Below are 13,935 nucleotides of genomic sequence, written 5' to 3' on the forward strand. Positions count from 1 at the left end.
CAGCAATAATAAGATTACAACATTGTAATGAAAACAAGAACTGCAATACTATTTGGCTCGTCATGTCCTGATTAACACACATGAACAAAGTAGAACTGGACTTTGAGCCGGTCCCCGTTAAGGCAAACCATGTTAGTTTGTCCTTTTTTTCAGTTGTTGATATGTTGTTGGGTTAGTAATAAAAAGCGGACGGACACAATAAGATATAGAGTAGCTTCGCTACTAAGAAATACTGAATTTAATATTGATATTTACTTGGTGTCTGCTTAACTTTTTTGAATTTTAAAAATCTAAATTTTTATGAATAAAACCTAAAAAAATAATTTTGAATAATATATTTATCTATAGAATTCTTACCATTTCAAAATCATTTACATCCAGTTTTTCCTTTTTCCTAAACAACAAACACAAATATTATGAAATATACTGATATTAATATATTGAGTGCTTTCTCTACAAGTTCCTTGTGAGCACTAAACCCCCCTCCCCTATCACCCATTTTTTAAAAATTAAAACTAAGAAAGGGAGGAGTGGTAGACCTCTTCATGCTACAGATCCCTAATCTTGCGAAGCTACCCTGTACCCAATAATAACCTAACCTAACCTGACTTAAAGTTCAAAATGAACGAATACACGAAAGACTAACCACCCCTTTCTTATTTTGAATTTTTTTCGAATAAGGGGGGGGAGTATCTGTGCTCGATTGGATCTTTGAGGAAATCCGCCAGATATTGGTAGCTAGACTAAAGCTCGTGAAGGCTGAAATTAAATTAAACTTCTGCGACTAAACTAGTAAATATCGTCAGCTTGTCCAAACTAAATTTATTCAATTTGTGGTATCCGCCGAGGATAAATGGCAGACACCGGAGTTCAATTAGATTACGGCAGTGTGACAGACGTGGACACCTTACTATAGAGAAGCTACGCTTCTCTAGCATGCACCAAATAATAATCAACATCTATTTCAGTTGTCACTTTATTGAAGGTCTAAAGAGTACTAAAGCTATATACAACAAACAATAGTTACACAGATAGGAATAAATAATCATAACATAAAAGCATTATAATACATATACAATAGTCAGTTTGGGCAATAATGATCCCCCATCCCTGGAAAGGGTGGGGGGAATTAACAATGCAGCTTAACCATAATAAAGCTTGTCAGATTCAATCATTAATTTAAAGCATAGGGAGGGGGTCGGCAGACCCCTTTCCCAGGACTCGGGGGAGGGCCTGTGGCCCTTCCCCGAACCCCGGTCAGGGGTGCCATAGACGTGGCTCACGGTTGCCGAATACCACAAATTTACTACTTGTAAAAGAAAATATTTTGTTTTAATTTAAAGAAAAAATTTAATGTACTATAAAATTCAAATTAGGATAAAGATAAGAAAATTGTAATACTTATTCTTAATAATTATTTATGATTTTATGATTCAGAGGGGTCTAAGTCCCGGGCCTACAAAACTGGTTTAAGTCTTTTAATTCTTATTTTGGCATCAGAAGGAAACTGTCTGTAATATAATATACACCGGATATTAAACCGTTTCGAATCTATACTGAAAACTGTTTTAAATGTTAAATATTTCACTTCCGTTCTATCTATTAATGCCCAGGACAACGTCTTTCCCCCCCCCCCCCTGGGTGTCGGCTCCCCTAGCCCCAAGGGGTCCCTTCCCTTGTCCATGGCATGCCCAGTGGCATGGGGCTGAAGTGCGTGTGGCACAGGCTCGCCCTGACTCACGTCCCTCCCCTGCCCTAGGAACTCAGGTGCATGTGGCACAGGCAAGTCCTTATATCCCCAAATTTCAATCTCCCCAGCCTCTGGTGCAGGAGGCACAGGCAAGGCTGGGGTTTTACAATGGCTTGGATACAACACATTTGTTAAATTTAACTTATCCTGGCTCGACTGGAAGTGCTGGGCAGCTGGGTTCCTTCGGCTGGCAGGGGGCGCTGGATGGCGTGTAGTTGAGCTCTCCCTGCAGGCTGGTGGCGCTGGCTGGCTGGGGGTGACGGGTGTCACCCCTTCCTCTGGGACTGCTGGCTCGTTCCAGGATCCAGGTCTCTCGGTGGCGGCGACGGTTGTCGCCCCAGGCACCAGGTTGGGGGCTGGCTCGTTCCAGGATCCAGGTATCTCGGTGGCGGCGACGGTTGTCGCCCCAGGCACCAGGTTGGAGGCGCTGGATAGCACCCCCCAGTCATCGCAGGTGGCGGCGCCCCATACATCGACGCTGATGCACTGGCTAGCGCCTCCTGCCTCTCTCGTTCAGCGGCCGCCAGGACCTCCCCGTACACCGCCTCAGTGACGCTGGGTAGCGCCCCTCCACTCTTGCTGGGTAGGCTCGGTCGAGCAGGCTCCATCATGTTGAGGCTAAAAGGCTGGGGCCTCAGGACTTCTGGCTCGGCGATGTTGTTGGGCTGCACAAGCTCCGGCCCCAGGTGGTTGAGACTGAAGCCCAGGCCAACCCGGTTGGGTTCAGCCACACCGCCCAGTACGTTGATCCTAGCTGGGACGGTCCCAAACTGCGGCATCCCGTCGGCTCGGCCCGCTGCGTTAGGGGCGGCTGCTTGCTGCGGTGGTGCTGGGGGCGCGCTCCCTTCCATATGGGCCACTCTGCTGGGCTTCCCTGGGGGAGCACCCTTGTCGGCGGTGCGGCTGCCGTGTGGCCGGCATAGTGGCAACGCTCGCACTTGGCAGAACGGTCACGGCGTGGCTGGGTGCGTCTCTCTTCTAGGCTGACTTCCATAGGCGTCGGGCAGTCTCGAGCTCGGTGGCCTTTCCCTTGGCAGCGGAAACAGCGGCCTGGAACCTTGTCATCTGGAGCAACCTTCCCCATCTGGTGGAGACCCGGAGCCAAGGCGCCAATCTCCATTGGCTCCGACTCGTCATATTGGGGCAACTGGATGCTGGCTGATCCTGTGAGCCCGTCGGTAGCGTCCACTAGGCACACACCCTCCTTCAGTTGCTTGGTAATCATGGTGACGGTGAACATGGCTCTCCGTGTGTACTCAGGTACACTGGTGATCTCATGACTCATCATTTCACGTTTCACATTAGCGTTACGAATGCCACGATTTAATTCGTCCACTAACAACTCGAGATCCTCATGGCTGTAGGCGTCCCTATACAAGGCACACTTTGTGGATATGTACGCTTGTATAGGTTCTGTCGAGTGTTGCCTGTAATCCCTAAACGCTTGTTTAAGCGTCTGGGATTCAAAGGCGGGACGAAATAACATTTCACACTCGGCCTTGACCTGTTCGTAGGTCAAGGCTTGGCCTCGCCAAACAGATGAGAAGCCATTTCCGCCGCTTGCCCTACCAGTGACAGTAAAAGGGCGTTGCGGCGGTTGAGGGAGTCATGGGGCGGCACGCGGTAAGCCGCCCATGACATCTCGAGTCTGCGGATGTGGGAGCTCCAAGATTGCTTGGGCGGTCCTCTATACTCCGGCAGGTTACTCAGCATCAGCTTGCGGTACTCGGCTGGAGCCGGCTGAGGGTCATCCTGGAGCCATCCTGGGGCTTGGTCGCCTCCTGGCGCTTGCGGCTGTTCCATCGGGTCAACGGTTCAACGGCGGGACACAAGGATATAAGACAATATTATAAATGGTTTGTCACTTGAGGCTTTCTAGCCTAACAGCCAACACTGTTTTTTTCACTAGGTTGGTAGTTTAGTTACAAAGATATAACTTAGCTGTACTTATCACTAGTTGGATTCTGAGGTTGTAGAGTAGGCTGGTAGGGGTAGATAGGTGTTGAGGGTCTGAACTGCTGTCAGGAACTGATTTGGTTTTCCTTTATCACACTATAGATAGGAGGGAGAAGCTTGTAATTCTTTATCTTTCTAAAAATACCTCTGTTAGATGCTATGGAGTAGCTCCGCTCCGGTGTGTGTGTGTGTGTGCGTGAAATCTCCTGTCCTTGCAACGCGCTTACGCACCGTCAAATCCGCGCACACAGGTAAAACGCGCACTTATCCCTCAACTCGCTCTCTCATTGGTCCGCTTTGTCCATTGAATTTTATGATATTTCCGCACTCCGTTGCGCGGCCCGTAAATGGCGCTCTGTGTTCCCGGTCACTAGCTCCACACCGTGGGCGGACTTAGTCAAGTGTGGGTAGGAGGGGGGAAGCGCGTGAGGGGACGGGGTAAATCCGTCCGTTCCCCCTGTGAGGAAGGGGGGAGTGCTGTGGGTTTGAGGTAACTGTGTGATGAGGTAATGATGCCCTTTCTCCTTAATCCTAGGCTTATCTGTTATGTCACCTTGATTGTATTTCCTTAAATGGAGAGTGGGCCCCTCCCTTTCCTCTGGAATAAGGGGTGTATTTTTGTTGTGCTGTAGGCTTGGGGTGGTTAGATTGTTTATCAGGGCATTGTTGTGTTACATCTAGCTTCTATTTTTGTCCCTATCACAATACATAACAGATTTGTTTACCAAACCCGTTCTATTTTTAGTTGTTATCACAATACACAACAAATCCAAGCCTGTTCTATTTTTAGTTTTATCACAATACACAACAAATTGTTTGCCAATCTTTGCTCATAAATCTATTGTTTAACCATCACACCAGGGTGGTAATCCCTACAATGTGATATAATATCTGTTTTTCTAGATGGGTGGCTGCGTTGTAGCCTCTCAGGATACTTGGAGTTGACGTAGTTTTCTCTGCTTTGTTGCACTACACTCGTATGTTGGCTCGCAGCTCGCAGCTATATGGCGTGTTTCAGCCTATCGGCGGCAGGGAATGTCCCGTCCTGCTAGCGCCGCTGATCCAAATCCGGCTGATGGCGGCAGGGAATGTCCCGTCCTGCTAGCGCCGCTGGTTCGGATCCTGCTATCTCTTGCAGTAAGGTTGGCCTAGTTTCAGCCGTTTGCACTTATTTGGCGTGTTTCAGCCAGTCCGCAGGCCTGTTTCAGCCTTTTGAGCGCCCAATTCTCCGTTAGATGTCGGCGCTTCTCGCGGTTCTCCATCAAGTTTCGCTGTTTCACTTCCACAACTGCCGGATGCAGAGTTAGACCTTGCTATCCAGGGTGGGTCATTCAGGTTGCTTGTGTCAGTTTTGCCAGTTTCACTGCTGGGAGTACCTTAGCCTCAGCTGCGCGTCTGCTCTACACTTGTGGTTTGCCGTAATCTCACACAGCTGTCACCAAAAGTTGTGGTATCCGCCGAGGATAAATGGCAGACACCGGAGTTCAATTAGATTACGGCAGTGTGACAGACGTGGACACCTTACTATAGAGAAGCTACGCTTCTCTAGCATTCACCAAATAATAATCAACATCTATTTCAGTTGTCACTTTATTGAAGGTCTAAAGAGTACTAAAGCTATATACAACAAACAATAGTTACACAGATAGGAATAAATAATCATAACATAAAAGCATTATAATACATATACAATAGTCAGTTTGGGCAATAATGATCCCCCATCCCTGGAAAGGGTGGGGGGAATTAACAATGCAGCTTAACCATAATAAAGCTTGTCAGATTCAATCATTAATTTAAAGCATAGGGAGGGGGTCGGCAGACCCCTTTCCCAGGACTCAGGGGAGGGCCTGTGGCCCTTCCCCGAACCCTGGTCAGGGGTGCCATAGACGTGGCTCACGGTTGCCGAATACCACAAATTTACTACTTGTAAAAGAAAATATTTTGTTTTAATTTAAAGAAAAAATTTAATGTACTATAAAATTCAAATTAGGATAAAGATAAGAAAATTGTAATACTTATTCTTAATAATTATTTATGATTTTATGATTCAGAGGGGTCTAAGTCCCGGGCCTACAAAACTGGTTTAAGTCTTTTAATTCTTATTTTGGCATCAGAAGGAAACTGTCTGTAATATAATATACACCGGATATTAAACCGTTTCGAATCTATACTGAAAACTGTTTTAAATGTTAAATATTTCACTTCCGTTCTATCTATTAATGCCCAGGACAACGTCTTTACCCCCCCCCCCCCCTGAATTTTTTTTATAAATTTACATGAGGAATTAATTTTACTTACATTCCATTGTTATTCGTTGGTTTTTTCTTCATACCTAAAAATTACATAACTATCGATTAACTTCATAAGTAACTTATAATAAATTCTAATCAATTTATCTAAAAACTAGAGGCCTCCACCAGGGGCACTTGAGCGAATGGAGGGAGAGGCTACTATCTTCTTTTTAATTTTGGTTTCAAAAAGAAAAAATATTAGGGTGGGTATGTTTTTCTTGAGGCAATTTCACTGGGATAAACCTTCCCTAGCCCTATAAGAATCTTTTTTTGTAAAGGAGAATCATATCAGTACAGCGGTAACCAAATTCCTTCGCTACACACAGACAGACTTTCTTTACTTTTCTTTATTTTTTTTTTTGCTTTCCTACTAAAACATAAAAAAAGATATGAAAGACGAACAGACAGACCAAATGAATATAGTTTTGTTAGAACAAGGATGGAAACATCCAAAAACGCGAAGCCCTGAAATGGTAGGACAAACGAACATTAAAATATGTAGAGTGTCAGAACTGAATAAGCAGAACATTAATGCACAGGTAATCATAATTCCAAAAATAAGATAAATAGGATAATTATAACATACAAAAAATTGTTGTAAAAAAAAGTAAAAATCAGCATGTTATAAATGGCCGTACATACTTTTTGATGGCGATTAAAACGTTGCTACGCTTCCTAAATCGTAATCCTAACTGTTATGGGAATTATCATGCAAAGTTTAAAATCGACAGGACAATTCTAACCTGTTTTAAAAAAAGGGGGGAAAAGCTAACTGTCCCGGACGGACAGGCGGGCATACCTTAGATATAGAAAAACTTTGCTTTTAATAAGTGAATACTCACATTTATAGAAAAGATAAAGGATAATTAAAAAGACAACACCTCCCAAAACTCCGGATATGATATAAATTTGTGTCTGAACTTCTAATCCTTCTTCCTAGATAGATAAATATTTACACCAATAGATAGACAGATAGATAAATCAATAGAGAGATTTATAGATAGATTATTAAATAGATCCATTAAACATAGATTTATAGATATACTGAAAAAATAGATCGATTAACAGATTGAAAGTTAGATCAATAACTTGATATATTAATAGATAGATGAGTGCTTTCCCTCAAGTGACTGGTTGAGCATTATTATCACCCTTCCCCCATAATCTTAAAATTAAAAATAAGGAGGCTGTAGTTCTTTATCATATGGCTACCCACACGTAGGGGGCTATCCACCATAACCTAACCCAACAAGATATATTGTAATATACAAACAAACCGAAAACTATCCCCCTTCCCCCATTATTTTCAATTTATTTCAAAATGTAGGTGGAGGGGGTTATTAGTGCATTGTGTGAAAACGTTTGATAAAAGATTCATCAATAGATTGGTAGATTAACTGAAAGATTGATATATTAATTGATAGATGGAAGAATAGATAGGTTGATTTACTTACAAATTCATCTATTGATTGATACCTTTTCAGTGGTTGATTGTGACATGGTTGAAGTAGGTGATGAAGGTGTTGATTCCTCTGATATTGAATCAGAAGGTGATGGTGAAGGATCATTGAAACCTGTCAACTGTAAACCTTAACAAATTGTTTATATCCTGTTACATAAAGAATGATGTTTTTTGTCTGAAGCTTAAGATCTCATGAACTCCTGAACTGATTGAGTTTTATATTGGTCCTGGGGTGGTTTTAGTCTATTTTTTTATTAGATTACGGCTTTGGATGGTTTTAGGCTTTTTTTGGCCCCATTCATATGTATCCCTTTAAATGCAGAGTCCTTAGATGCTAAGGGCGCAGTCGCTAGTTGTTGGGCTATAAGATTTATAACAGTAATATATTCTTATAAAAAATGTCCTAATTAAACCTTTGATAAAACTTGAGTCTTGAAATCTCCTTTTTTTATATTAAATGAATTTTTAAAAATTACAGTCATTTCTTGTCATGTTTCTAGAACAATTCTTGATGGGTATGAATTAAAATTTTAAAAATTATTTTTCCCTAAAAATAAAATTTGAAATATTTTCAAATTATCATCAAATTTATCATTATTATCTTAAGCTAAATAAATATCTGGGAAAATTATTGGCCCGAATTTGTTGTACAGTACAACTTATAAATTTCAGGGAAACTTAATAAATGTTCTGGGGTGGTGTTAGGCTATTTTCTTGAATTCCCCCCTCCCCCTTCCTTAGAGGCTAGGGGCGAAGTAACTAGTGATTAATATTTTACCTCCATGGCCACTCTCAATCTCATCCATTTTAACTGCTGAAATTTAAATTACTTCATAACTAAATTTTCAGAAATGGATCACATTCACATTCACAAAGTTCATAAAAATTGATGTATTATTTTAACATGCCTTTTCCCATCCCCTAGGACGCCCATGCTATAGGGTTACTATTTAATTTCGTTGTGATTTGCTTTTATATATAAGTAGCGGTTTCGCCTCTAGCATTTAGGAGCTCTGCACAAAAAGATAGGGAAAGTAAAATAAGAGCCTAAAACAAGCCAAGACTTATGTATGTGAAGCTTACATACAATGGAGAACTCGATTGGTTTAGTAGTTTTCGAAATGTGCAGATAAAAAAATCGTACTAATCTTTATAATAGGATTCTTACTATAACTTCAAATACTATTGATAAAAACTATAATTTTTTCTGCTATTAACACATAAGGAGAGGTAGTTAAAATACTGAAAAGAACAATATTTATTAAATTTTATTATCCTTATTTTTTATGTTTTTACAAAATGAGAAAAAAACTTATTTTGCATAATTCATTTGTTTCAGGATTATAAATCAGGAAGGAAGGGGACAATGGTCTGTTTATTGCACTCGTCCCCAAAGTTTTACAATAACAATTTCTTATTTGTTGGATTATCAACTTTTGGTACTTTTATTGAATTTTGATTGGTTGGTTCATTAAGTTGATTGTCCAAATGTTTCAACCACTAATTGTTATTTACAGAAGAGTGAATTTTGTTAATCATTATTGGGGATGTACATCAATTTATCGGCAGTTGTCTTATCCCTTTAGATATCTGATTATAAATACCATGAAATTTGGTGTTGGTCCACTAATCCTAATACCTGCCAAAAACAATTTGGTTTTTCATGTCAAACATGAATTGGATAACTTTATGGACTTTTCTTGGATTTTGTATTTACTGTTGTTATCTTGTTTTTGCAATTTTGCAACAAATTTTCCTTGTTCATTTGAACCCGATAACTAGTGAGCGCTTTAATCAATCTACCTGTTTTGTATTGACAACCTTTATCCGGTAGTCTTTAATCCGATGCCATAAATTATTAAGTGCTGACAGTGGGATAAATATTCTAGTAAACCAGGAACATTATGTCCAAAGGAAATTAGGTTCACAACATAAATAATTCTGTATACTGTACCATCATAATATCCATATATAACAGGATCTGTGACTGTATGTATGTGTGAACCGAAGAATCCCGCAAACCGATGAACCGATGTAGATCCTAGATTTGTTTTGGGGGAGGGTACAACCACCATCCAAAGAGGAATCACAACTAAATAAATGACACCCTCCCAAACATTTTTTTTCTTTTTTACCTTTATAAACTAAAATTGAAGAGGGGGGGGGGGTTCGTCTTCCCATACTACAGTAATTAAACCCCTAGGAACGTAGCCACTTTTTGGATTGTTTTTTTTCACCAAATAGTCGACAAAAAGAATAACTTAGCCTTTTATGTTGAAAAAATTTGGTATTTTTTCATTAAATATTTCCGTCCGCCAAATAAAGGTTTGTAAATTTATAATTCAAAAGATAAGGACATTTTTTGGCAGTAAAGTGATTAAGTTTCTTGAATAAAAAGTATGATTACTTTATTCATATAACTAGTGGCTTCGCCCATAGCCTAAGGGATCCAGACACCCCTCCCCCTTACCAGCCTATATTCATTTTTGTTTTGAATTTTTTTTGTAAGGGGAGAGTGTTTTCTCAAGGGATTTGTCCATGAAGTAATGCGATAATAGTTTTCGCATCGTATTATAAACAGCTTTCCGCGGATATACCTCGAGGCTAAAAAAACTGATTTTAATCTTAAGATTGTACGTTTTTATATTCGTAGAAAGCTGGATATAATACGATGCTAGACAGTTTTTTTTGTATGGATGAGAACCGGTTCCTATCCACCGGATTCGAATGAATACGAGAAATAACTATTATTATATTTACTGTAATATTAAGAGATAGATAGATATAACCAAGAGACATAATGTCTAAATCAGCCAATAGGGAAATAGTGAAGGTAATAATCATGTAAAGTCTGCATTTCCATTTAAAACATGTTGATTCTTTTTACTGTTGTAATAAAATTATACCTATTTGAAATCATACACTTCTATTTAAGCATATCCCTTCTCCCCCACTCCCAACCACATTTTGATTTATCTCTTGTAACATAGAAGAAGAAGAAAATTTTTAGGTATTGTTTTTTTCGGGACCAGATTTGCTTTTGTAGCATAAAACCTGACCTGGGCTGGCTACCAATGCAAATCTTTCCTAAATTCTGTAGCATTATCAGTACGAGATATCTTCAAAATTAAATTATCATACTACTCATAAATGTTTACATATTATTTTTTCTTATCTATCTTCTTATTTTGTCAAAGATAAGACAAGGTTTTATATAGTGTTTTCAGTATTAGTCATTTTAGTTCAAAAGTCTTTTAGTGTTTTTTTAATTTTTAATTTCATATTGTGAAAATGTATATATCAGTTCTTTTAACGTCAAAACAAGACTATGACAATTTAAATTTAACCTGCATTATTGTAGATATATCTTTCTTGCAGCAATTCTTGCAATCTATGTTATATATTTTATAGATTTAACTGAACATAAGGATGCCCAATACCTCTCTATTATAGAACCAAAATGAGCCTTCCCTGGACAATTATGGCAGGTTTTCTGTACACAGACATTGCAATTGTACTTCTATTACTATCTCCCATTTCTTCCAGGTGGCTCTACAAATTCTTTACTTCAAAGTATTTTGATTTATTGATTAATAAAACGACCAAGCTAATATTGCTTGATTCACTTCTACAAGAGACAAAATGAATTGAAAATGATTGGTAAAATCGAAATATATCTTCATGTCTTAGAATAGTGTAAATTTTTTTAAAAAATAGGTTGAAAAACATACTAACTTTAAAATATTAATATATTTATCAATTAATTGTAAATTGATATTTGAATAGGTAGTGTTTTGCTGGTAGATAAAGATTTATTGATTTATAAGTAATTTCGTGGTTAATTGTTCAATAGATTGATAGATTAATTCATAGATACATTGATTATATATTAAGTTCTAAGTTGAGACATCTCAACCCAAAGCTACTTCATCAAATTAACATCTTGATTAATTAATGTAATTTTTGTTAGATTTATTAATTATTGTAATTAATAATATATTGATTAATTTATATAATGAATCATAGATTGATTTATTTATAGATTGTTAAATAGATAGATTGACAAATAGATTGATTGATAAAAATATTGATGAATTTATTGTAGGATTGATTTAGAGGTTTGGTGAAGATTTAACTGATGTATTGATTGGTTTATGGATAGATTTATTCATAGATTGATTAATTAGAAAATTTAGTAACTAAATTAATTAAAGCATAGATTAAGAGATTGATTGTTGTTTAGAATTGTTTTTATAAATTATCTAAGATCATTAGATATTTGATATATTAAGTGTTAGATAAATTGATTGATTGATTAAGAAAGATATTGAAAATAAATAAACATTGAAAATGAACTTAATATGGTCAAGAATATTCTTTTTAAGGTTTCTTCAAATGTTGATTATTCAGTTGTCCTACTACTTCTACATAATAGTTGGACTTCTAATCATTGCTTTCTTGGATGCTACCAGAGAAACTTGGAAATATTCTAAGGTATTAATTCATTCATTTATTTATCTATCTATCCATCTATCTTTCCATCCATCCATTTATTCATTAATCTATCTAAATACTATTTATCTATTAATCCAGCTATCCTTATATCAATCCATTAATCCATCTATCTGGACATATGATAATAATTTTTTCCATTGTTTCATCCATATACTTCTCATCCATTTATTCATTTGTACATTTGTCCATTCATCCATACATTCAATAATCCATTCAAGTATTCATTCATTCATCTATCTGTCTGTCTATACATTCATTAATCCATTTATCAATCTATCTTTCCATTCATTTATTCACTATTTCAACCATCTATGATTTATTCTCAATCATTCATAACAATTCGTCCTTCTATCCATCAATCTTTTATAAATATAACCATTCATCCATTTATTCATTCAACCATTTATCTATCTAATTAGGTAGATGAAGCTGAGATGTTGGACATAAAAATGCAGAATCAATTGAAAATGTTCCGAGCTCAAAGAAATATGTATATTTCAGGTAGAATGGCAATTTTTATGACAACTATACCTTTATGACAAATGTACATTTTATGACAAGTATACCTTCATGACAAATTTTTCTATGACAAACGTACATTTTATAACAAGTGTACCTTTCATGACAAATGTTTTTATGACAAATATGCCTTTTATGACAAGTGTACCTTTTATAACAAATGTACCTTTTATAACATAAAACTTATTGGCCAAATGAATTTTAAAGACAATTTTTTACAAGTGTTTTAGGACAATCTTAAATCTTACACCAGATTAGTATACTATAAAAGAGTAAAACTTGCAGCTGGTTAAAATAACGTTACCCCCTATACACCCCCTTTACCCCATCTTAACCCCTCCTTCTGGATGAACGAACTGACCAACAAATGATAGCAACCTAATTGACGACAAGTATTCCCCTGTAATAATTGCCACGTATATACTCTTTCCATTTATAAAAGAAATTACAATTAATCCATGCCGTATTACCCTAAAGTACGTAATTAGACAATGAACCCTTCCCCTCTCCTTTAATTATAAATTAATCAAAAATAAGAGGGGTGGGGTTAGTTTTTCGTTTGAAAGCATAGGAGAAAAAACTAACCTATTCCCCCACCTGCATTGTTTTTAATTTTTATCAAATAAGAGGGAGCTTGATAAGCATTTTGAGGGAAAGCACCCAATCCTACTACATTTTACACCAAAATATTTTTTTTAGGTTTTGCTGGATTTTTGTGTCTTGTAATAAGAAGATTGGTAGCTCTAATTAGTAAAAATGCTGTCTTAAAGCAAAAAATAAAGTCTCAGTAAAAAAATAGTTTAGAGCAAAGTTAACAATTCAATATTTTTTTCTCGATTGATTAAGTTTATATTTTAAAAAATACAACTTCCAGGTAAGCCGAAAATCGTATATTAATTAAATATTAGAATTAAAAAAAAAACATTTCTTTTTTAAAATCTTTACTTCTTGAGTTTTCCCTCAAAATTTGCTGCTTAAAAAAGGTCATCTTTTTAAAAAATATGAATATGGTATGAATATCATATATGAATATGAATATCATTATATAGTTATTTGTATTGTATGATAATAAAATAATTTATGTATTGACCAATAAATGTTTACCCCTATAATGTATCAAATTTGCCTCACATCTAATTTTGGGCTAATTTAATTTAAAAGTTCCGTTTGAATCCATTAGATGACTGAATTTTTAGTGGAAGATTCTAAATTTCAATGAGATTCTATAGCAATGCTTCGCCTTTAAAAATGTACCTAATTGTCTTAGGAATCAATAATCCAAGAATCAAGTTAATTATCAATTCAGAGGTTCAGACAAAGAGACACATGGACTGGTCCTAAGTGTAGAAACGCTTGGATTTTCATAGGACAGAATTATTAAAAGTTTGCCTGGACAAAAAGTTATCCTGTTGGTCCATTGAAGCACAGAAACAATCATTGTA

The 13,935-nt window shown here is 37.1% G+C and overlaps 3 protein-coding genes across 7 annotated transcripts in view; 2 read left to right on the top strand and 1 right to left on the bottom strand.

Moving 5' to 3' along the window:
• LOC145328450 (uncharacterized) overlaps positions 1 to 8,427 on the bottom strand; it is a 35,036-nt gene extending 26,609 nt beyond the window's left edge. For 2 of the 3 annotated variants that reach the window (XM_080172143.1, XM_080172142.1), the window contains exons 1-5: positions 8,238 to 8,427; positions 7,474 to 7,586; positions 6,840 to 6,933; positions 6,005 to 6,038; positions 358 to 394 (exon numbers count right to left, since the gene is read on the bottom strand). In XM_080172143.1, the coding sequence (XP_080028269.1) occupies positions 358 to 394; positions 6,005 to 6,038; positions 6,840 to 6,933; positions 7,474 to 7,586; positions 8,238 to 8,265 (306 nt within the window). In that variant the 5' untranslated portion in view covers positions 8,266 to 8,427. The remainder of the gene's footprint in view (positions 1 to 357; positions 395 to 6,004; positions 6,039 to 6,839; positions 6,934 to 7,473; positions 7,587 to 8,237) is intronic. The other variant, XM_080172144.1, reaches the window with a different exon arrangement.
• Positions 8,428 to 10,854: 2,427 nt separating this feature from the next.
• On the top strand, positions 10,855 to 13,602 carry LOC145328462 (B-cell receptor-associated protein 31-like). Of its 2 annotated transcripts, none has more exons than XM_080172163.1 (4): positions 10,855 to 11,005; positions 11,845 to 11,953; positions 12,394 to 12,475; positions 13,193 to 13,602. In XM_080172163.1, exons 1-4 carry the CDS (start codon positions 10,920 to 10,922, stop codon positions 13,282 to 13,284), a joined length of 369 nt encoding a protein of 122 aa, XP_080028289.1. In that variant the 5' UTR covers positions 10,855 to 10,919; the 3' UTR covers positions 13,285 to 13,602. The 2 variants fall into 2 exon arrangements, with proteins under 2 accessions (XP_080028289.1, XP_080028288.1); XM_080172162.1 differs by having other exon boundaries at positions 10,860 to 11,032.
• Positions 11,060 to 13,935, top strand: part of LOC145328461 (tetraspanin-1-like) — a 245,927-nt gene continuing 243,051 nt past the window's right edge. For both annotated transcript variants that reach the window (XM_080172160.1, XM_080172161.1), the window contains exon 1: positions 11,060 to 11,094. The gene's annotated coding sequence lies outside the window, so the exon portion shown is untranslated. The remainder of the gene's footprint in view (positions 11,095 to 13,935) is intronic.

Source organism: Acartia tonsa, chromosome 9 (assembly GCF_053477335.1).
Source record: "Acartia tonsa isolate MP-2025a chromosome 9, ASM5347733v1, whole genome shotgun sequence".
NCBI lineage: Eukaryota > Metazoa > Arthropoda > Copepoda > Calanoida > Acartiidae > Acartia > Acartia tonsa.